This window comes from Eucalyptus grandis, chromosome 5 (assembly GCF_016545825.1).
Source record: "Eucalyptus grandis isolate ANBG69807.140 chromosome 5, ASM1654582v1, whole genome shotgun sequence".
NCBI classification, from domain to species: domain Eukaryota; kingdom Viridiplantae; phylum Streptophyta; class Magnoliopsida; order Myrtales; family Myrtaceae; genus Eucalyptus; species Eucalyptus grandis.
In genome coordinates, this window is record NC_052616.1 from 15720294 (window position 1) to 15745571 (window position 25278).

The window sequence follows — 25278 nt, forward strand, 5'->3', positions numbered from 1 at the left end:
CATATTCCGTTAGGATTTTCATATATTTAGGCAATATACACCGAGTGATGTATTTTTGATGGAAAGGAAATTCTCGAATGAAATATTGGAAAAAAAAACACAAAAAATATTGCGCGGCGGGATGATATATTCAATAGTATTTTGCACGAGCAAAGTTGGCAATGAAATATACCACAAAGATACAATTTTTCAGTGTATAAAAGGAGTCGCGTACGGTGGGGAGCAAAGAAGGCCACACATTGATACACACGGCCGTATGTAGGGGAGGCTTCGCGCACACACTGAGAAAAAGAGAAAGACGAGAAGTCACGGCCAAGTCCCTTTCGCGATTGTGACCTTGTTATCTCGCAATCCTCACATAGCCTCACCACTACGCCTACCCTCACGTCGCTATTCCCCGATCCATCAAGAGTCCTGCCACCAGCGACGCACCTCAGGTCGAGGTCCCGGAGTGTCTAGCGGTCTTGGCAAGCTCCTCTCCAACACAACTCAGGATCGTCCGAGTCACTTTCATCATATTTTAGAGCCACCGAGACTCTGTGGAGTTCCATCTATGCCCGATGGATTCGCCGATGTCCAGCAAGGCCAATATCTCTCCACATACGTGAAAGTCACGCCAGATTTTGTGACCACCACTCGCGAGCCCGAAGTCCAAGCTGCATCTCTCGTTGCCCCGAAGTCCTTAGGCAAAACAAGTACCAAGATTTTGGTGAAATAAGCCTAAGTGGTGGATTTGTCTTCTTCTGGGTATTGTCCAGAGAAAATAAATAGTCAATGCTTCCCTGTCGAGAAGCCTTCACCACCGAGAATCCATGACGATTTGCTGTCCAGCCGAGGTGCAACCTTCGACGATGATCACACGCCAAGGAGCCTCCAATGACGAAGGTCGAAAGCTCACGACATTCAGATTTTGGCGGCTCTAACAAAGCTCCACTTGGCGATGCTTGGAGATCAACATGGAATGAGAGAAAATTTTCCAAGCGTCCTTGACATGCCCGAGACCTCCACCAATCCACTTATTTTGCTCTCGTTTGAATTTTTATTATTGCAGATCTTCCTTGACTGAATCCAGTCACCACCCCGGCAGCCAGCGAGTTTTACCACAAGCCAAGCGTCATCGTTCCTTGAACTCACAGTATTCGTGTTTGCAGGTGTCTCCGTGAGCATCGGTCGTCCCACGGCCGCCCCGACGTCCATCTAGAGGCAATTAATCGAGTCATCCATTAGCAAGTCTTGAACCCGCCGCGACTGCTTTGATGATTCTCTGAACAACTCAACTTACACCAGATTCTTCGATGGGCACATGAGGGCGTTTCCAATGCAAAAGAAGCGGTGAAATTTGTCCTGTTTTGCTAGAGTTTCTTTTTAAAGGCGAAGCTCGATAGCAAAGTGAAAAGAAGCTGAAGTTCTCGGATAGAATTCCAAAGTACTCGGTCTTGTGGAATGCGTCCGACGATTACCGAGCGACTGTGCATGCTACGGATCGTCGATCTTCTTCACCGTGAGCATCCCGCCGAGCATCCGTGAGACAACACCACCTCTTCATCGTGTCGAGTTTGTCCAATTTTGACGAGCAATTGTTTGAACAAGGTAATAATTTTATCTTACTCAAGATTCATATATTTCATTGCCTTGCTTGAATTATTGCATTCTTGATTGAACTCTCGAATGATGTTATCATAATCTCGAATAGTCGTCACAACGTGCATATGATTGACAGTCCGATTTCACGCTCGAAATACGACTCGCAATCGCACAGAAAAATCGTCAATCCGATCTCATGCTCGAGATTCGATTTGTGGTTTTATTTTAAATTAACCAACCCGATCTCATACACAAGATATGGTTCGCCAATTTTTATATATCAACATTATCTTGCTTGATTTGATGTCGTGGTGTTTGAGTCAGTTTTATTCTCGTAAAAGGAAAAGGAAATCCCAAAAAAATTGAATTAGGTTTAGGTCTATTTTTAATTATCTTTGCATGTTTAGAATAGGGTTTTATTTTCAATCATGAAAAAGGAAACAAAAAAAAAAGTGCATTCATTTAGGTTATTAGTTTTTATTTTATTTGAATTGCACGTTTAATTATGTGTTAGTTTTAATTTCGAATTTCATAAAGAAAACACAAAAGAAATCATTATGCATATTAGATTAGAATTGCATGTTTCATTTTAAATTTAGATCATCTTTTTAGATAAATTGCATTTTAGATTTAGATAATGTCTTAGTTTAAATTAGGATTTAATATGACTTAATCCCTAGTTTAAATTAGATAGAATCTTAATCTAGCTAGATCATTTTGTATTTTTTTCTTAAATTTCGAATTTCATAAAATTTGTCTTAGGATAAATTAGTTGCAATTTCTAGGATAGATTGCATTTTTTAGAATAGAAAAATCATGTGCACATCATATAGAATTAGGTCCATGAAATGCACGTCATTTTAGTGATTGTTATTAGGTTCATTTCTAATTAAATTGCTCGTCATTAGAATTAGGTCATTTTGGCTAATTTAGATTGCATATCTAATTGTTGCATGTTCATTAAGCAATCATTAGTTTTTTTACTCATTCATATAGTTTAAGACATATTGTCATGCCATATTATTTCATATTAGATTAGAAGCATTGCATTGCATATGGATTATATTCTCGTTAAAAAGTGAAAACAAAAAATTTGAGTGATGTCATGTTAATTAGAAATCATATCTAGGATTGCTGATATGAATTCTGATCTAACATTGCAGATGCTTTCGTTGCTATGAGGTAAGTCTTGCAATTTATTTATTGTTTATCTGGGTGTTAATTTGGTGGTTTGCGCACCTGCATGATCATCTCACATGTTAGGGAAATATATTTAAAATCAATTCAAGCTGCCTACAAAAACATTTTTGAAAATAAAAGAATGGTACTGAAAGGACATTAGAGAAATCCAGTGTAACCAAGTCCTTGTACCCATAGTCTCTGGTTCATAAGAGTAAAGTAAATCTCCCGTTACTTTACTTGGGTTTCTAATCGACCCACCAAAAAATATATTAGTGGCGACTCCTACTTGAAAATCATTTGCATGTTAAGAACTTGAACCTAAGTCGCGAATTGGTATGGGCTTGGGAGAGCCCGAATTAAATCTAGGCTTAACAATCCATTAGCCAAAACATAGGTGGTTCACCCCCCGAAAAAATTTGGTCGCGAAGCGGCAAAACATAAATTTTATGTTTTTGATCCTCTTTCTTCTTCTTTTTTTGTGTGTAGCATGGCCCAAAGGTAGCATGTAACAAATAAAATGAACGAAGTTTTCATGGATTAAAGTTCAGTGAGATCAAACAAAATAATTTTGCGAGTCATATTAGCTACTTAACTCTCGTTTAGCGTGACATAAGATTACAAACATCTTTTTTAAAATTTGTGCAATTTGTGTAGTCTGAAATAAACAAGGAGAAAAATTCTTCTCACCCCTTTTTTTTTGTCAATCCTCTACCCGAATATGGAAACTTACCCATTGCCCCATGCTTCCTCCACGACCCCCCGAGACCATCTCGACAGCCACCGTTTCCGATAGCTACCTTCGCCTCGATAAAATATTCGATGGGTCCATAGCGTTTACATCAACTGCTGGTCATGTTGCGAGTATTTTTACTCACGTCCGCTTATAAATTGACTCGTGTTTGTTGATGTGGATGGGAAAAGACAATTAAAATATGTTTTTGATTCCACCGACCATGTAACTCGAACGAGCCACCTCGCATTTGTTTTTTCTTTTTGCCTTTTGAGGTCATGGATGAGCAAGGCATGTGGTCATGATTGGCAGCGTCACCGGCCGGCCATGATAGCAGCAACATCAATATGGACGAGCAAGGCTAGAGAGAAATGTAATGGGAGAATGGTAATAGTTCGAACAATATCGAATCAACGCAGTGGAATAAAATAATCTCACATCTTATGTAAACCTAATAGGAATCGATATGGTAGAGTAAAATAAATACCAAGCACGCGAACACAGGACGATTTTTTTACGTGGAAAACCTCCTTGATGTGAGGAGATAAAAAACCACGGGATTGGAGTCCACCTGAAAATCTTCACTATCAATAAAATTGTTCTTCTCTAGCAAATACTAGAGGTACATAGCAGCAAACACCTCAAGAACATAATTCTTGGCAATACACATGAACTTCACAAGAGATCAAGGATAAATCTGACCAAAAACGTAGGTTTTGATCAATCCACAAAAAACCTGATGTATGGAGCTTCAAATGAAAATCAAACCGTTCAGATTCAATTAAATTGCGCCACAAACATGCTGACAAAATTTCAGCTCAATCGAACCACGAATCGACCTCCGACGCCAGCTTGATGTAAATCAGATATTGCCCAAAACCCCAGATTTTCTGCTTTCTCTTACTCTTTCCTTTTCTGCTACTACATCTTTATATAAATAGTGAGAAACCCTATTTCTTCATATAACTTATTATATGGACTCAAGTCCTTTTTGGGCTTGCAACTCATTGGGCTTCCTCCACATAGGAGTGAACCCAGCTAACAAATCTCCCCATCACGACAATGTGGAGGGATTCACTATCCCTACTATCAAACGGCAATGTTCAAGCTTCTTTCTTGGTACAGTCTTCGTCATCATATCAAAGCCATTATGATCTGTATGAATTTTCTCAAGTTCCAACAACTTTTCATCTAGAACATCCCTTATCCAATGATATCTAACATCAATATATTTTGATCTAGAATGAAAAGATGAATTCTTACCAAGATGAATTGCGCTTTGATTATCACAAAATAGCACATACCTCTTTTGCTTGAACCCAAGTTCTTCTAAGAACTTCTTCATCCATAACATCTCTTTACTAGCTTCAGTCGCTGCAATAAATTCAGCTTTGGTTGTAGAAAGTGCAACACACTTATGCAATCTTAACTTCCATGACACAGCTCCACCCGCAAAAGAAATCAAATAACCAGAAGTAGATTTACGAGTATCAATATCTCCTACCAAGTCGGAATCTGTGTATCCAACTAACTCAAGTTTCCCGGTCCCGAAACTGAGTTTCAAATTTGAAGTTCCCCGAAGATACCTCATAATCCACTTCAATGCATTCCAGTGCTCTCTGCCTGGATTTGATAAATAACGACTAACAACGCCAACTGTGTGCGCCAAGTCTGGGCGTGTACATACCATCGCATACATTAAGCTTCCTAAAGCATATGGAATACTTTCCATATCTTTCTTTTCTTTATCAGTCGTAGGACTTTGCATCATATTTAACTTAAAGTGGGTAGCAAGAGGAGTACTAACCACTTTAACCTTGTCCATGTAAAATTTCTGAAGGATCTTCTCGATATATTTCTCTTGTGACAAAAATAACTTCTTAGCATCTCTGTCTCGGGTAATTCTAATGCCAAGAATCTGCTTCGCCGAGCTCAAGTCTTTCATGGCAAAAGACTTGCTCAACTGTTTCTTCAATAACTCAATTCTTGAAGCATTATTGCCAACAATCAGTATATCATCAACATAAAGCAAGAGAATAATAAAGTCATCATCAGAAATTTTTTTGACAAACACACAGTTATCCGAGGAAGTCTTCTTATAGCCTTGTTCTGTCATAACTGACGCAAATTTCTTATACCACTGCCTCGATGCTTGTTTTAGGCCATAGAGACTTTTCTTCAATTTGCACACATAATCCTCTTTCCCTTTCACTTTGAAACTCTTAGGTTGTTTCATGTATATCTCTTCCTCCAAGTCACCATGTAGGAAGGCCGTTTTAACATCCATTTGCTCAATTTCTAAATCTAGGCTAGCTGCCAAGCCTAGTACCACACGAATAGAAAATATTTTCAATACCGGAGAAAATATATCATCAAAATCAATACCCTTTCTCTAACCGAATCCCTTAACAACCAATCTAGCTTTGAACCGTGGTTGTAAAGTATGTTCATCTTGCTTCAACCTATATACCCACTTGTTCTTCAAAGCTCTTTTACCTTTAGGTAACTTCACCAATTCAAAAGTATGATTATCATAAAGTGACTGCATCTCATCTCGCATAGCATCGAACCAATTACTTCTGTACTCATCTTCTATTGCTTCCGCATAGCACTCTAGTTCACCTGCATCAGTCAATAATACATACTTATCTTTAGAATACCTGATGGAAGGTCGTCGGTCTCTAACAAATATCTGGACTAGAACATCCAGTGGAATATCTAATTGAGTCTCTGGTTCAGGAATAGTATTATCTACTTCAACATGTTCAGAAACATGTGCGTTATTTGGAACATTGACTTCCTGCTGCTCTTCATCAACTTGTGTAGGAATATTTGTAAGAGGAACTGGATCTAAATCAACCAGATTATTACTAACCTGTGATGCTGAAATCATCTTTGATTTCTCAATATTTTCTATTGTTTGATCTTCTATAAACACAATGTCTCTGCTTCTTACAATTTTCTTTTCAAGTGGATCATAAAATTTGTAGCCAAGCATATCCTGTCCATAACCAATAAATATGCATTGTCGTGTTTTCACATCAAGTTTAGACCTCTCGTCTTTGGAAATATGCACAAATGCTTTGCACCCAAATACACGCAAATAATCATAAGAAACTTCTTTGCTTGTCCAAACTCTATTAGGAACATCAAACTCTAAAGGAACGCATGGAGTAAGATTTAACACATACACGACGGTCCTTAAAGCCTCACCCCAAAAGGATCCAGGTAGTTTTGATTGTGAAAGTAAGCATCTTACCCTTTCAACCAGTGTTCTGTTCATTCTCTCAGCTAAGCCATTTAACTGAGGTGTCTTGGGAGGTATCGTTTGATGTTGAATACCTTGTTGTCCGCAGTATTCATCAAAAGGTCCAATATACTCTCCCCTGTTATCAGTTCTGATGCATTTCAATTTCTTTCTAGTCTATTTTTCAACTGAAGCCTGAAATTGCTTAAAAGCATCTAACATTTGATTTTTAGTTTTCAAGGTATAAATCCAAATTTTCCTTGAAAAATCATCTATAAAAGTAACAAAATAAAGAGAGCCACCAAGTGATTTTGTTTTCATTGGACCGCAAACATCAGAATGCACTAAATCCAATATACCTGACTTTCTTGAATGAGGGGAGCTTTTAAATGCAACTCTATTCTATTTTCCTGCTAAACAATGAGCACACTTCTTTAGCGCTGAACTTTTCAATCCTGAAAGAAGCTTCTTCTTGGCCAATATTGATAAACCATTCTCACTTATGTGACTGAGCCTCTTATGCCATAACTCAGCTGCATCTTCGCTATCTACTGCATTAATTTTGTCTGTAGACAACTTTGCTTGCATAATGTATAATGAAGAATTCACCTCTAGCCACAACAAGAGAACCTTTGGTAAGTTTCCATTGACCATTACTAAAGGTGCTGCAATACCCCTCATCATCCAACTTGCCTGTAGAAATTAAATTCAAGCGGATATCAGGTATATGTTTAACATTATTCAATACTAACCTTGTGTCATTGTTGGTTTCTAGGCACACATCACCGATGCCTACAGCTTGAGCTAGTCCATTGTTTCCCATCTTCACAGATCTGAAGTCACCTGACTTGTATGATGTAAAGAAATCCCTACGAGATGTAGCATGAACAGATGCATCACTATCAATTACCCAATTGATCTCATGAGAAACAAAATTCACCACATCACCATCAAAAATAGTGAGAAAGTCTTCTTTAAGTGCAACGACACGATTGTCATCACTGTCATCATCACTTTTCTTCTCTTTACCTTTCTCCTTTTAATTCTCCCTTTTAACTCGGCGACAAAACCTCTGAATATGTCCCTTCTGATGACAATAATGGCACTCAATATTAGCAAATTTATTATACTTCACCATCTGCTCTTGTCTCGACTTTTATCTCTATTTCTCGGACCTCGAGACTCACTTCTCCCCATTTTCTCAACAACGAAGGCATCAAAATGTGAAGACGACGATCCCGTGTCTTCCTTCTCATCTCTTCATTCAAAATACTACTCTTGGCTAAATCCATGGTAATTGTACCATCGGGGCAGAATTAGACAAAGATGTTCGGAACGTCTCCCATGAGTCCGACAAAGTACCAAGCAACCATAGTGCTTGTATCTCATCATCAAACTTGATTCCCATCCAACTGATTTATAATTCCTTGAAAAGAATTTAAATGATCAGTCAAACAAGTACCATCATGATATCTCAAAGCCATAATCTGTTTTATAAAAAATAACTTATTATTCCCAGTCTTTCGAGCATATAACTGTTCGAGCTTATCCCATAAACTGCGTGCATGTGTTTCATCAATAATATGGTTCAAAACATTATCATCTACCCACTGCCTGATATAACCACACACTTGACGATGAAATATAGACCATTCAACATCAGTTTTATTCTCTGGTTTCTCCTCAGCAAATACAGGCAAATAAAAATCTTTCACATATAAAAGATCTTCCATCTTCCCTTTCCAGATATGATAATTTGAACCATTCAGTGTAACCATTCTACTAGTATTCATTTCCATTGTTTAACACAAGGCAGAAAAATCAAGTAATAACCTATTGCTCTGATACCACTCTGATGGGAGAACGGTAATAATTCGAACAATATCGAATCAACGCAACGGAATAAAATAATCTCCCATCTTGTGTAAACCTAATAGGAATCGATATAGTAGAGTAAAATAAATACCAAGTACGCGAACACAAGACGATTTTTTTACGTGGAAAATCTCCTCGATATGAGGAGATAAAAAACCACGAGACCGAAGTCCACCTAAAAATATTCACTATCAATAAAATTGTTCTTCTCTAGCAAATACTAGAGGTACATAGCAGCAAATACCTCAAGAACATAATTCTTGGCAATACACATGAATTTCACAATAGATCAAGGATAAATCTGACCAAAAACACAGGTTTTGATCAATCCACGAAAAACCTGATGTATGGAGCTTCAAACAAAAATCAAACCGTTCAGATTCGATTAAATTGCGCCACGAACATGCTGACAAAATTTCAGCTCAATCGAACCACGAATCGACCTCCGACGCCAGCTTGATGTAAATCAGATATTGCTCAAAACCCCAGATTTTCTGCTTTCTCTTACTCTTTCCTTTTCTGCTGCTACCTATTTATATAGATAGTGAAAAACCCTATTTCCTCATATAACTTATTATATGGGCTCAAGTCCTTTTTGGGCTTGCAACTCATTGGGCTTCCTCCACATAGGAGTGAACTTAGCTAACAAAATGTCCATGCCCGACCATTTTGTTTGGCCAGATCCGGTCGGCTCTGTCTCCCGTCGCCAAGGTCGCAGATCCGAACCACCAACGAGTTCCACCTTCTACCTTAGACGGGAAGACGGAACCAAGGGGCGAGTTCCTCCTTCTCCATGGCGATGGAGCTCTTAATGGGCCTTTGAGATCACTAGCCCTTCGAGTTGGATGGCACCATCCCGTCACACCATCTCCGCCCCTTAACGGGCGTCGCTCGTGATCAACCTAAGCCACTCGCCCCGCCGTGTTGCTTGTCCAGATATGGTTTCGCCCATGGCCACAAACCTTGCTCAGCATAGCTCGTGAGGCGGCTCATCCACAAACTGCAACTCGTCCATGGCTACGAACCCTATGATGATGAACTCGGAATTCGGCGCCTAATGATCGTAAACAAGCGCAAGCCTTGGATGGCCGGATAGCGCTCTATGGATGGAGGAAGAGACAAGTCAACGTCCACATGTCAACTTAAAATCAGACCCGTCAGCAGCTAATGTGGCGCTACGAAATCACTTCATAGTTTCTCCACCTTTGTCCAACATCCAATAACGAAATCACTTCATAGTTTCTCCACTCTCTCTCTCTCTCTCTATGCATGCGCAGGCCAGAGTGCACAGAGGCTTGATTACCATTGACGGGACTCTTTCAAATCTTTGCATCAGGCAAGCTTGGAGGGCGACCCAAAATTTACATAGACACCTCCACGGCAAGAGGGTTCTCATAGGGTAATCAGTTTCATGTATGTTCCAATTTCCTAAAAAGAAAACCGAACCAGGACCGGACTGAGAATCGGACCACACCTTCCAATCCGGTAAAATCAGTTACTTAATTTTTCCTATTACTTAGAACTGGATCAAGATAATATTTAGTTTACATTTTATTAATTTTTTAAGAAATAATATAATAAAAAGTATATTTAGTTAGTCATGTTTGGTTTGATCCAGTTTCCCCTTGGAACTAGGAACCCAATTAGGGTATTTTGCACACCTCTATCTCACACTATCGAGATCTAGATGAGAGCAATGTCCACATGTCTTGTTGGCAAAATCTAATGCCTCCATCCCTTGGATGAGTGACAATGCGCAGAGAGAGAGAGAGAGAGAGAGAGAGAGTTGCGTGGAGAGGGAGAGAAGGGCATCGACAGTTGCTCAAAGAAGAGGAGAGGGAGAAAGGCAAAGTCAGCTAAAGTTTGGCGAAACCAGCGGCAAAATAATACTGTTAATCCGTCAATTTTGACCAAGTTATTGCTTTTGATTTGTTTATTATGATTCTTCAATTATTTTTCATGTTCGATATAATTTCTTAAACTTTTGAATTTTTAATCTAATTTCTCAATTTCCTTATAAAGTCAAATCAATCATTTAGTGCGATTAATAGGTTTTCGTAAGCGAGTTTTTTTTAATATCTTTTCATTTCAATAGTTTTTCTCCCAAAAAAATTAATAATGTTATATTACTTTGTGCCTTTTTGGTTTTTATGAATATCACGATAACTCAATCAAAATCTTTATAATTGTAAAGTGTAGCTAATAATCTCTAAAATAGTAAAATTAGAATCCCATTTGAAGCTGTGTTACATTGGTATTCCTATTCTGTTATTTATATATGCTTTCATATTGACATCTATAAATGATATTGATTTATCTGTAGATATATGTATTTGTATTAATCTAAATCGTGTTATTTATTAAACAAATATGGAACAAGATATAAGACACTGAAATTTTTATTAATTTGAAAAATGAGGAACCTTGTTCTTGAAAGTGATTGACTACGAAGTAGCGATACCATCCGGGAACCTTTGTATCATGTGGACACTTTGACACATGTCTAACATTTGGTCAACAGGTATCAAAATCAATTTTCCCGATACTCTTTGACACGTGAGAGGGAATTCTAACATCTGTGTTCCAAATTATAATACGCAATTCTAACAAGCATGTGATCAATTTTTAAATTTTTTAATAAATGAGGGGTTAAAATATAAATATGTAAAAAAATTTAAAAAAAAAAAAAGAGGAAAAAGAAAAACATAATCTTCTCTTTTTTTCTTTTTTCTAAGTCTCACTTCCCGTGACACGCAATTCATCCTTAATGTTTATTTTTCTTTTCTCTTCGACACGCTCTAACACGCAAGTCCCAAACGTGAATTGCTATTTTTTTCCCTCCAATTTTATGCATTATTAGAATATAATTGAATTTGTCAAATTGAAATAATGAATGATATTAACAAAATATGGATTAACGTTATTGGTGTAAATTCATTCTACACACTTTTTTTATTATATATTTATTTTTGAATTTAATTAAAATAATCATAAAAATAATAATTTATCATGTATTTATAAACATATACATTTAATATATACCGCGTTTCAATGTGCCGGAATTCTTTATTTTTGAAGAATCAATGTGTCGGCATGTCAGGTCGCATGTGGTGTGTTAGTATCAATACTTTCTTGAAGAATGAAAGTGTGTTTTCAGTAGTACTCCCAGTAGGAAAGGCAGAGTTGCTTGATTGAGCATGGATTAAAAAAGACAGTGGAGATGTTATCGATTTCTTATAGCACATGGCAACATAGATGGTGCATTAAGCTTCGGAAACAGAAATCCTCAACAATATTCACGAAGAACAGAAGGCACATATATCATGATCTATGCTATAAGTGCTTCTGTTCTCAGTACTGCAATATCAAATGCATAAGAACAGAAACATACAGTACCAAGATTATTTACACGGTTTGCTATCTCCTATATGGCGCTCAGATAAATTAGTTTTCACAAGCTGTGCTAGATACAAGGTACGCATTTTCTCAACATGTTTCTCTATTCATTCTGCATTTTGTTTACAGGACTATTTTCAGCCAAGGTCAGAAAAGAAATAGGTCATACCATTAAACGGCATCATGTCCACTTTCTGGTACCCTGAACATTCCGACGTTCGGCCTGATGTACTGAATTCCGTAGGCTTCAGTTGATCTAGAGATACCCCTTTTCTTTGCAGCATTGGATGGCTCCGTTGAACATGTCCTCGATCCTGTACTTATACTCAAAACCGGCGTCCACCAGTTTCCTTGACGATAGGCGGGGGAACCTGGGGCCTTTCAATTCCTTCAAGGACCTACAAAGATTTGAAAAGCTTTGCTTTCAGTCCAAGAACAGGAATAATCTGTTACATCATGAAATAGGATATATCAGGACTTACTCTGGAGAGGGTATCCGAAACTCCGGGTATCTTTCTGAGAGAAACTTGGACATCTCCTCGATGGTCATCGTGGCCGAGGTACAAATGTACCGCCCCTTGGTGTCGGGGTGCTGGAAGAGGAAGATGTTTGCTCTCACCAAGTCATCTACATGCACGAAAGATACTTCAAGAAGAAGAGAGTACTCATTCTCGTTCCCTGTTAATTTCGAACGAAGTCAATCTAAGATTTGAGATTCTTTGTATCATTGAAATGAAGATAAACGTATGGATGGACAGATTATAGTCTTGTCTCCCTTTGTCATATACTTGACAATGAGCAGAGAAACGTTGTCAAATTATGGAATTCTGGTATTGTTCTGGTGACCAAAACAATCAAATTAATCATCAATTTGACTGCAGTACCAAAGGTGTATCACAAAAAGTTATTGTAAAATCAATAGATCATGGACATCAATATTATATGAACCAGAGTTTCTCTGTAAATTTCACATGATCAACAGTTCAGATAGATTTGACTGACCCTATTTATATTCATCATATGATATTTTCTCGCGTATCGCATTACCTAATACCAAAGCCAGCGAAACTCGGACGGATCCAGCGAACTTGGGGCAAATGAAGGGCCCGTGGACAAACGTGGGAACCACCGTCACCACTTCCAGTCCGTGCTGCTCTCCGAACTCAAGAACCGCCTTCTCAGTCAATGTCTTTGAGATTGCGTAGGAAGCTCCAATCCTCGTCATTTCTCGGATGGACTCAAAATTGCTCCAGGAGTCCTCATCCAATATATCGGCCCCAGAGTTGTTATATTGAATTGCAGCCGCACTCGAAGTGTACACGACCCGCTTCACCGTCTTGGAGTTCAGGCAGGCCCTTAGGATGCCCAACGCTCCATCGATGGATCTTTTGGTGACGACCGGCTCTGGCTCTCTGTCCTCGAAGTCCACCGGGGTGGCAACATGGAAGACTCCGACACAGCCCTCGATGGCTGGGCTGAAACTCGGGGTCACTGAGATCAGCGGTTAGGATTTGGAGCCTTTCTGATGCTCCGGGTAGATTTTTCAAGAAGCTCGTGTCCCTTTTGCCATCTGACCGGAACAAATCGGTCAATGGCTTTGCGAATAAAAGCTCAAACATCTAATGGGAAACTGATGTGTGAGGTAAACTGGAGATAGCAGTCCAAAATAAATTAACCAACGTGACTCATTCAGGAAACACTCCGAATTACAGCATTAAACTTAGCAACGAGAACTGCAAGAAAAGCTGATTCAAGAGAGAACGAGTGAATTCATAATGTAGAACAAGAGCAAGAAATCATCATTAACCGATTCAGCTGCCCCTAATTCAAGACATCCTTATCTCATCTTATGCCTTCTCATGCTTGAAAGGGCGGCAAAAAAGGGTTGCTTTTCTTATGGTTCCAAGCCCAATGACAATTCCGATCAGAATCGAACCTCAAACGCCCGAACCTGACAAAATACATAGAAATTTCTCCATCTGTCGACACCCCAACTTTCTGCATAAACATTTCACATGAACAGACCGTAAACACATGAGCAGTCCCACACACTTAATCTATACGATCAATCTTCGATCAAGAAAGCTAACCTTAGTATTGCCAATAAATTTGCGGGCACAGACAGATCAGATCACGTTGGACCGTCGTGTTGACATATACAGTACAAAACATCAATCTCAGACCATACACTTGATCAGAACTCATGGCAAGAACGAATCTCCATGTTCAAGCAGGAAGAAAGTGTTAGTAGTATTATGCCCTATATTAACTTGTTTATTTAAAAAAAAAAAAAAAAAGCTTCATGCATGTGCACGAATTCGTGCACATGCACGAAGCGTAATGGTCAGCGGTTGCTGACCATTATGCACGTAGCATTGATGGTCAGCAACCGCTGACCATCATGCCATTCGTGCATGAGCAACCGCTCATGCACGATCGTCCACTATGGACGATCATCAACGGTTGCTGATCGTCCATTGATCAGCAACCGTTGCTGGTCATTTTTAATATAAAATGAGAGATGGGACGAGAGTTAAAGAGGGTTGTTGAAAAACAGAGAAAAGAGTTAGTGTGTTTTTTGGTTTTGTTCGAGAGAAACACAAGCGAGAAATCAGTTATGCTTTGCTGAAAATAGAAAGCAAAGTGCATGCGTGTTCTTTTGTCTTTGAGACACGAGGAAGAGAAACAATTCTCTCGTTCGGGCCGTGACTATTATACACCAAGAATACGACGGATTCTTTTCACGTGATTGCTAGCACGATCGAAGTGGTGGATATCCGAAAGTTCTCCCTTCCGTTCAACGTTCGTTGTTGGTGTGTCTGAACTAGAGGTCCGACGCTTGTGGGACTCGTACTGTAGAACATCCGAACCGACTTGTTTCAAAACGCGCTTCAAGAGGTATTTCATTTAACTCCCTTTTATGTTTAGATTTTTGATTAAAACGCACGAACAACGCTGTCGCGACCTAAATTTTCAGGGGCAATCCTAAAGTTTAGGTTAATGGATTACTAAGTCTAAAGACTTGGCGCGGACCCTCCCAGGTCCTACCAATCGCGACTTGAAATTAATATATTTAAACATGCAATTCTATTCAATTTGGAGCCGCCACTAATCAATTAGGGTTGATTAGAAACCCAAATAAAGTATGGGAGAATACTTTATTTTTGCGAACCAGAGATTTAATAAGTCCGGGGACATGATTACGCTAGATTAGTCTAACGCCCTTTCGGTACCTTTTATTTTAATTTCAAAAATATTTAGCAGGCAATGTTGATTAATTTAAACCTAAACTACTAACATGCAAATGGTGATCATGCGGGTGCACAATCAATAAAATAACATTCAATAAAAAAATGTTAATAAAAATGCATGCCCTAAACATGATTTTCTAAATGACATGACACCTAATTTTTCTTTTTCTTTTTTTAAATGTTAATTATATGCAATCTTAATCTAAATTTGATATGCATGGATTTTACTTTAATGATATGTGAGATGCAATTCATATGGTATGACTTAAACTTATTACTATATGTATGCAATCTAATTTATATAATCCTAAATATGCATGTGCTACGTGATATGGGATGAATGACATGTTATTTCTATATGCATGCTCTTTTATGATTTTATTTTAATGATGATTCATTTTTAATGCATATATGCAACCTATGCTAAATAATGATGATATGAGATTAATAATGAATTAACCTATTAACTAACCAATGAAATGATCTTTTTAATTTTTAATGACATAATGCTTTTTATTAAAAAGAAAGCAACTTAATGGTGCGATGATCATCTTTTAGCATTTTCTTTTTTATTAAAAAAAAAACTATAACTCATATGGCACGCATAACATTTTTTGGTTCATCTTTTTGTTTTATTAAATAAAAATTAACCTAATCTTATATGAATCTAAAAAATAAAATGCATTGCTTTAAATGTGAAATGTGTATAGACCTAAATACCTAATGTGATGCATGATATGTGATGAGCAAATAATAATAACACGCCAAAATAAAAATCCATCAATGTAAATCAATGGCATATTATTTTAATATGAATAAATGATGCAAAGTAATTCATGAATTTTGCCATAAAAAGTCGAAATAATAAAAAATCTAACCCGACGTCTCGCGGGTCAATATTTTTATTATCATAACTTAATATGACAAATTTCCTAATGATAAAAATAAATCAAGTTAGAATAAAAACAAAACATGAAATCAAATATAAAAACTCACCTAGTCTAACTCACGGTTGACCCGAGGAATGGCGAGGAGCAGCTGGTGGTTCGGTGATGGGTCGCCGTTCGGAACCGGGATGGTCGTCGGAGGTCCGGCGAAGTCCAAAGAGTAACCACACCTGCAGCAAAAAAGAGAAGGCAGCAGATGGTGATTGCGCAGCAAGGCGCAGCAAGGACAGCAGAGGTCGTGCGGTGCGTTCGTTGGTTGCGGGGGACTTCGGCAAAGAAGTGAGCACGGCGAGGAAACTCTGGTTCGGCTGAAGACACCGATGCGGGCGCGGTAGAGGTGGCACGGGGCGGTGCCTAGTTGCTGGTGCGCCGGCGAGGAGATCGCGGCGGGCGGAAAATGGGATCGAAGACTCGCGGGATGCGGGCGAGGAGGAGACGCGGTGTCCGGTGGGACTGCAACGGATGTCGAATGGAGGCGGCTGGCGAAAGGCTCGAGGGTCCGGGGCTCCGGTGAAACACGTCGTCCAGCAACGAGATGCTGAGGAACAGATCGGGAGCGGCGTCTCTGTCGGGCTGCAGCTCGGCGGCGGATCGGCGAGTTGTGGGGCGTCGGCGTGTAAGGCGCAGCAGAGCGAGCGCCCGATGCGGGAAGCTTCACGGGTGGCGGTGGACTGGCGCAAGGCGTGCTGGTGGAGATCTCGGACCGGCGGCGATGTGGGGCACCGGAGCGGCAGCAGCGTGGGGCTTCGCGGACGGCGGTGGTCGCGGTCGTGGAAGCAACAGCGGCGTGGGGCTTCGCAGAGGAGGAATTCACGAGGAAGATGAACAAAGTGCACAACTTTTTCTTTATTTTTTGTTTTCTCTCTCCCTCACATCACTTCTCTCTGCTCTCACCTGTCCCTGTCTCTTTCTGCGAAGCAAAAAGCTTCCGCTGACTTTTTCCTTTTTTTCCTTCAAGAACTGAGCCCCTTTCTCTCTTTCTTCCACTCTTCTTTTCCTCTCTTTTCCCTGCTCACATCGACTTCTTCTCTTTTTCTCTTTGCTATTTTTTTTTTTTGGACGAACAATGAAGAGAAGCCCCCACAAACCGAAGCCTCGGCTTCTCTTTTATAGAGGAAAACTTGAAATTGTTAAAGATCCAGCGATATTCACTCAACCTCTTCAACAAAGAAATGGCTCCAAAATCCGGCCGTTGAATTATTTTGAATTCAATTTTTTTTCAAAATCTCCCTCTACAACCAAATGCTATATTATTATTTTCTAAAAAATAAATTAAATTTTAAAATAGGTGTCAACAAACGCCTAAGGAAAATCATGTGTAAAATATATATTTGTTTCCGCTGCGTACTTTATGTTAATATTTCTTATACATGATTAATGAAAACCCAACAGTGGTATCAGAGTTTTATGCATGCCTTCCAGAGCTTTAAATTTTGAATTTATGGCTCGTAAGGAAGGGTGGTGATCATGGAAAAATCCCTAATTGTTGTGATTATTGTATGGATGAATGTATGATGATTACAGGTATTCTTTTTGGGGATGTAATTATTAAATGGAGGCTGCGTCCTTCTTTTTATATTTATTTTATGAAATGTAATTTAAGTATAGTGTAGTATTTCAATTATTGATGTAAATACTACAAGAGAGGAGGAGCCATTGGAGGAGCCATTAAACCGGTGAGCTCTGGGCCCGGTCTTTGAAGAGTTCAAAGATTGAAGAAAAGTGAAGAGCAGGTCCATATTATTAAAACATTAAAATGGTTAAATGGGTCTCTTTGGCTCGAGACCCATTGAACCATAATTCCATGATCACCACATAGGATAGATATTATGTGATATCTATTTATTTATTGTGTTTATGGTATCGTGCATGTTAAACCGGTTAATGTGCAAAGTGAGACCGTTAATAACGACCTAAATCTCCTTACAAAGAATATTAAGTCGAAACGGGTTTCGGACTCGTGGCCTTCCATCGTCGTGGTTTGATCCAATATTATAGTGGTTAATTAACCGGTTATGGATACATAGGGGTTAATTACCATTTATAATATTGGACCACTCCATTATGCATATGATGTTGTGGGGTTGGAGCCAAATGATTTCCAATAACTATTAAGTGAGGGAATTATTTGTGTTTTCAATACTTGCATGAGATGATGGGCTAGACTTAACTATGATCATGATGCCAATAACTGTTAGGTGAGGCTTTCATGGTCTAGAGGCCGAAGTTATGATTGGGACTCGCATATGATGCGTTGAACAAGCTGGTTCACTCACTAAGTTCATAGGACACCAATAATTGTTAGGTGAGGTGGACTTTGGGCTAGTGGGACTCCAATCCCCACTAGTAATCTTTACCCGACGAAGATTACCGCTTCCCATCTTAAGGAGTATGGGATTCGAATATAAATTTAGTGGGAGGATCTATTTCATTTAAAGGCCAAAATGAAATAGTTATTTTGAAAGATACAACGGCTAACAATTTATTTTCTGCAACAGATATATTATTACTCTGAAAATGGTGACCACAAACCCACTCGCTTCTATACTTGACAAGAATTGTTTGACCGGACCCAATTTCACTGATTGGGTGAGAAATTTGAGAATTGTTCTCAATTCAGAAAAAATTGGGTATGTGCTTGATGAAAAGATGCCAACCTCCTTTCCTGAGGGTGGGACCCAAGAGGAGCGTGTCACTTATGATAAGTGGCGTGATGATGACTTAAAAGTTAGGTCATATATGCTTGCTTCTATGAATAATGAATTACAGAAGAAGTATGAATCCATGGAAGATGCTGGGTCGATCATTTTGCACTTAAAGGAATACTTTGATGAGAATGGTCGAACCTCTAGATATGAGATATCTAAGGCATTGTACCGTATGAGGATGGCTGAAGGATCATCTGTTAATGATCATGCTTTGAAAATGATCGGCACATTGAAGAATTGGCTAGGCTGAATCTTGTTATGGACAATGAGTTAGCGTGGATTTGATCCTCCAATCTTTACCCGATTCCTTCTCTGGTTTTGTCCAAAACTTCCACATGCATAAGATGGAGAAAACTCTTGCTGAGTTACATAGCATGTTGGTAGTTTATGAGAAGGAAATGCATAACACGAGGCCAAATGTAGTGGCTATGGCTAAGGCTTCTTCTTCAAAGGGTAAGACCGTTTTAAAGAAGAATAAATGGAAGAGGCCTGCCAAACCCGTTGTGCAACCAAAACCCATGATTGATAAAGGGAAATGTCATTCTTGTGGTGTCAAAGGGCACCGGAGGAGGAACCGCAAGAGGTACCTCGCGAGCTTGAAGGTCAAGCCCAAGAACCGACCTTATGAAGGTATGGTGTCTATGCTTATTGAAACCAATCTTATGGTTAGTGCTGAATCCAGCTCATGGGTTCTCGATTCTGCTGCAACTTCACATATTTGTATGTCTTTGCAGAATCTGGAAATAAGCAGGATGCTAAGGCGAAATGAGATTGTCCTGACGTTTGCCAATGGAGCAAGAGTTGCTGCATTAGCTATAGGGACTTTTCGTTTATGTTTCCCTTCTGGACATGTAATGATTTTAAAGAACTGTTTGCATTATAAGAATGCTGTTAGGAACATCATCTCTGTACCTCGTTTGGGTAAAGAGAATTATGAATTTTCTTTTGCTGATGATGTATGTTCTATTTATCATAATAGAATATGTGTTGGTTCTAGCTTATTAACCAACAATCTTTATACCATTGCAATGTCCGGTAATGCGATTACCAATGTCAATAAGCAAAATAGAATTGATATAAATGCCATAACTAATAAACGCCCTAGAGACGGTCCAAATAAAAAGTATGTTTGGCATCTCCAATTAGGTCATATTGGAGAAGACAGAATTAACAAGTTGAGTAATGATGGATACATTGATCCTTCAAATTTTGAGTCATACTCGACTTGTGAGGCATGTCTTCTAGGAAAAATGACCAAAGCGCCTTTGTGGGACAAAGTGCGCGAGCTGCTGACATATTAGAATTAATACATACAGATGTATGTGGACCAATTAATGAAACTGCTAGAGGTGATTATAATTACTTCATTACCTTCACCGATGATCAGTCACGATATGGTTATTTATACCTCATGAAGTATAAATCTGAATCCTTTGAAAAGTTCAAGGAATTCAAGGCTGAAGTTGAGAAACAAACAGGAAAATGTATTAAGGCTCTTCGATCGGATCGAGGAGGTGAATACCTTAGTACTGAATTCCTGGACTATCTTAAAGAGAATGGCATTTTATCACAATGGACACCTCCTGGAACTCCAGAACATAATGGTGTATCTGAACGAAGAAATCGTACTTTATTAGATATGGTACGGTCTATGATGAGTTACACCGATTTGTCAATATCCCTTTGGGGATATGCCCTTGAGACAGCTGTATATATACTGAATAGAGTGCCGTCCAAATCTGTTCCAACTACGCCCTATGAGATATGGCATAGTAGGAAACCCAGTCTTAATCATATTAAGATTTGGGGTTGTCTAGCTTTCGTGAAAAAGCTAAAAATGGAAAAATTGGAGGCAAGATCTGAACAAGGTCGCTTCATTGGATATCCAAAGGAAACTCTTGGATATTATTTCTATTTTCATTCAAACCAAAGAATTTTGGTATGCAAGCACGCTTCTTTTGGAGAATGAGTTCATCCAAGAAAGTGGTGCTGGGCGGAAAATAGTCTTACAAGAAGAAAATAATGAAGTGCCAAACAACCGAGTTCGATACCAATCTACGATTCAAAGTGGGAGCTTCTGATACACAACCTCTTAGGAGAAGTGCGAGAATGTCTCGCCCACCTGCTCGTTATAGACACTCGGTTGATCATATCGAACCATTATTCATTGTGAATGATAGTGATCAACCCGGTGATCCTAAAACCTATGAGGAGGCGATGTTGGACATCGATTCTGGTAAATGGCTAGAGGCCATGAAATCCGAAATGGATTCAATGTATTCCAATGAGGTTTGGACCTTGATTGACCTGCCTGATGGTATTGTACCAATTGGCTGTAAATGGATCTTCAAGAGGAAGATGAACGTTAAAGGTCAAATTGGAATTTACAAAGCACGGCTGGTGGCGAAAGGATATCGTCAAAAGAAGGAATTGATTATGACGAAACTTTCTCACCTGTGGCCATGCTAAAATCCATTCGGATTATGTTGGCTATAGCTGCACACCTTGATTATGAGATATTCCAGATGGATGTCAAAACGGCTTTTCTAAATGGTTTCTCGATGAGGACATCTATATGGAACAGCCACGGGTTTTGAATCCAATAGTGAAAAACAGAAGGTGTGTAAGCTTAAGAGATCCATTTATGGACTCAAACAAGCCTCAGAAGTTGGAACATTCGTTTTGATGAGGTAGTCAAATCGTTTGGCTTCATCAAAATCCGGATGAACCTTGTGTATATAAGAAGATCAGTGGGAGTGCAATTGCATTTCTGGTTTTGTATGTCGATGATATACTTTTGATTGGAAATGATGTACCAATGATATCATCGATAAAACTATTCTTGTCACAGAAATTCTCCATGAAAGATTTAGGAGAGGCAACCTACATTTTAGGTATCAAGATCTATAGAGATAGATCAAGACGATTGATTGGCCTCTCACAATCTACGTACATAGACAAAGTGTTAACACGGTTTAACATGCAATGTTCCAAGAGAGGATTATTGCCTTTTAGGCAAGGGATCCGTCTTTCTAAGGAGATGTGTCCCAACACTCTTGAAGAAAGAGAGCGGATGGCAAAGATACCATATGCATCCGCTATTGGAAGCATAATGTATGCTATGCTATGTACTAGACCGATATTGCGCATGCTGTAAGTATTACCAGCAGATATCGGTCGATCCAGAGAAGAGCCTTTGGATAGCAATCAAGAATATTCTTAAGTACTTGCGAAGGACTAAAGATTTATTCTTGATATATGGAGAAGGAGAATTTAAAGTTGTAGCTTATACGATTCCGATTTTCAATCGGATCCTAATGATTATAAGTCTACATCTGGGTTTGTCTTTACATTCAATGGTGGTGCAGTTAGTTGGAAAAGTTCCAAACAAAGTATAACTGCTGATTCCACCACTGAGGCAGAGTATGTAGCTGCTTCTGAAGCAGCAAAGGAAGCCGCTTAGATGAAGAAGTTTATTTCTGAACTTGGAGTCGTTCCTTCAATTGAGCAACCGATCACATTGTTTTGTGACAACAATGGGCGATAGCTCAAGCTAAGGAACCAAGGTCTCACCGAAGTCCAAGCATATTGAGAGACGCTTCCATCTCATCGGAGAAATTGTTGGGAGAGGTGATGTCGCCTTGCAGAAAATTGCCTCAGCAGAAAACGTGCAGATCCCTTCACTAAGGCCTTACCTCAATCTTCTTTTGAAAGACATATTGACAAAATGGGTTTGAGGTACCAGACAAGTTGGCTTTAGTGCAAGTGAGAAATTGTTAGATTTATGCCCTAAAGTTGTTATGTAATAGTTACATATTAGGGATTTCAGTTGTACTTTCATTATTATTATTTAATTAATGGCAATGACGTATTCATTCATTTGTCCAATTATTTTATATTGATGAATGATTCCATAAGATCAGTTGCAACTAGACCTATTCTTGAGACGTCAAGAATATATGTGACGGGTTCATAGTTAGACTGAATCTTTAAATCGTTCCGGTCGATGGATTATTAAGTGGATATTAATAATCCTGTTGAGACCGGTGTGTTCTTAACTTCGCCATTAAGTATTGGATACTTAAGGGAATGATGAGTCACATGTCATTGGGTATTATGATGCCTGAGTTAGAACACGGGTGTTTGTATTAGACAAATTCACTGAACGTGACGCATATGGAACGATTAGCGACATGGAAGCTTTTAGCGTGGTCAATGTCTAATTGTTCATGCTTTGGTCTTGTGTAAATAATCCTTAGACCTGAGGCACAGTGTTAACTTGTGTATCGAACAACTATGGTTCACGGGTGCACATAATGCCGGATCGTCGATCCGTCTTTATACTTAATGGTCATAGTTTGTTCATATACGAAGTTACACGTGTGCGCAATATGGAATCTGTCTCCTTGTTATATGCAAGGTATGATAATGATGTCCTATGCGATCTAATTGTGACACTGCATTGAAATCCTCGGCCGGGGTTGAAACCGAGAATAAATTGTTTATGTCTCGAATAAAATGCATGTCAATTAGATTTGTGCATATGATCGAATTAATGACTTGACAAATATTCAATGGTCTTTGTTTGATCGGGACATAGTAAGACAGAGGGATTGAATTACATTGTAGCCAAAGCGACAGGTTCATTATGTTCTTAAAGCATTCACACTATCTGGGTAGCCATGACATATTGCTAGATGTCAATCGTGGCTTGTAGGACCTAAAAGATTAATCGGGACAATTAATTCTTTTGGAAGTACTAATGTGTTAGTACAAGTCTTACTACCAGCTTAGTGATGAACCTAGGGATGTCACACACCATAAACAACTAGGATGACGTGGAACAAGAGAGAAATATTTTTGCAAATGTGTTTGCAATTACTACAATCGAATTGAGTCGATTTGAAATTAAATTAAATTAGTTGTATCATAGTCACGAGCCTATTTGCATATGATGCACACGCATGCCCAAAGTCAATATATGTTAACATACCAAACAAGTTGGCTTTAGTGCAAGTGGGAGATTGTTAGTAGTATTATGCTCTATATTAACTTGTTTATTTAAAAAAAAAAAAAAAAAGCTTCATGCATGTGCACGAATTCGTGCACATGCCAGCGTAATGGTCAGCGGTTGCTGACCATTATGCACGTAGCATTGATGGTCAGCAACCGCTGACCATCATGCCACATTCGTGCATGAGCGGTTGCTCATGCACGACCATCGTGCATGAGCAACCGCTCATGCACGATCGTCCATTGATCAGCAACCGTTGCTGGTCATTTTTAATATAAAATGAGAGATGGGACGAGAGTTAAAGAGGGTTGTTGAAAAACAGAGAAAAGAGTTAGTGTGTTTTTTTGGTTTTGTTCGAGAGAAACACAAGTGAGAAATCAGTGATGCTTTGCTGAAAATAGAAAGCAAAGTGCATGCGTGTTCTTTTGTCTTTGAGACACGAGGAAGAGAAACAATTCTCTCGTTCGGGCCGTGACTACTATACACCAAGAATACGACGGATTCTTTTCACGTGATTGCTAGCACGATCGAAGTGGTGGATATCCGAAAGTTCTCCCTTCCGTTCAACGTTCGTTGTTGGTGTGTGTCGAACTAGAGGTCCGACGCTTGTGGGACTCGTACTGTAGAACATCCGAACCGACTTGTTTCAAAGCGCGCTTCAAGAGGTATTTCATTTAACTCCCTTTTATGTTTAGATTTTTGATTGAAACGCACGAACAACGCCTAAGGAAAATCATGTGTAAAATATATATTTGTTTCCGCTGCGTACTTTATGTTAATATTTCTTATACATGATTAATGAAAACCCAACAGAAAGAAGAAGGGAGACTTACCCGGGTCGGGTCTGACGGTGGTCCGGACGGAGTAACCATGTTCAAGGAGCCTCATGATGAGCCATGAAGCTACGAAGCCAGTACCGCCTGTCACGCACACCGTGCCTCTGTCGCCCTCCATGGCTTGGAGAAGTGAGACTTCAATTTTCAGGAAGCATCCAACTTTTTTGAGTGACCTCGATGTTTCGGCTGGCAGAACGGGGGGCGCTTCTCCACTTAAAAGCGGATGCAACGCCGCTTACGTCACTTTGATTTTCATTTTCAAAAGGGGCCAAAAAAATAAATGAGTGGTAACGGATACATCTTCCCCTGAAAGTCATTTTCCATTTGAATCATAGACACTCAATCTACTTTTCAATCATCCATTGTGGACGCAATCCTACACCAATGTGTCAATAGACAAGTATCTCTCGACATTAAATGCCTATGACACAAGTTGGCTAGAGATTCATACTCAATAAAACTCTAATTTATGACTTAATTAAAGACAAGATACCCATTTGCTACTAGA

At 39.1% G+C, this 25278-nt stretch overlaps 1 protein-coding gene across 1 annotated transcript; it reads right to left on the reverse strand.

The window, feature by feature from the left end:
- Nucleotides 1-11852: 11852 nt before the first annotated feature.
- On the reverse strand, nucleotides 11853-24966 carry LOC104444358 (vestitone reductase). The gene is given in 5 exon segments (XM_010058016.3): nucleotides 11853-12412; nucleotides 12497-12692; nucleotides 13062-13495; nucleotides 13497-13584; nucleotides 24768-24966. Coding segments are annotated over 5 exon segments (981 nt in total). The 5' UTR covers nucleotides 24889-24966; the 3' UTR covers nucleotides 11853-12270.
- Between the last annotated feature and the right edge of the window lie 312 nt (nucleotides 24967-25278).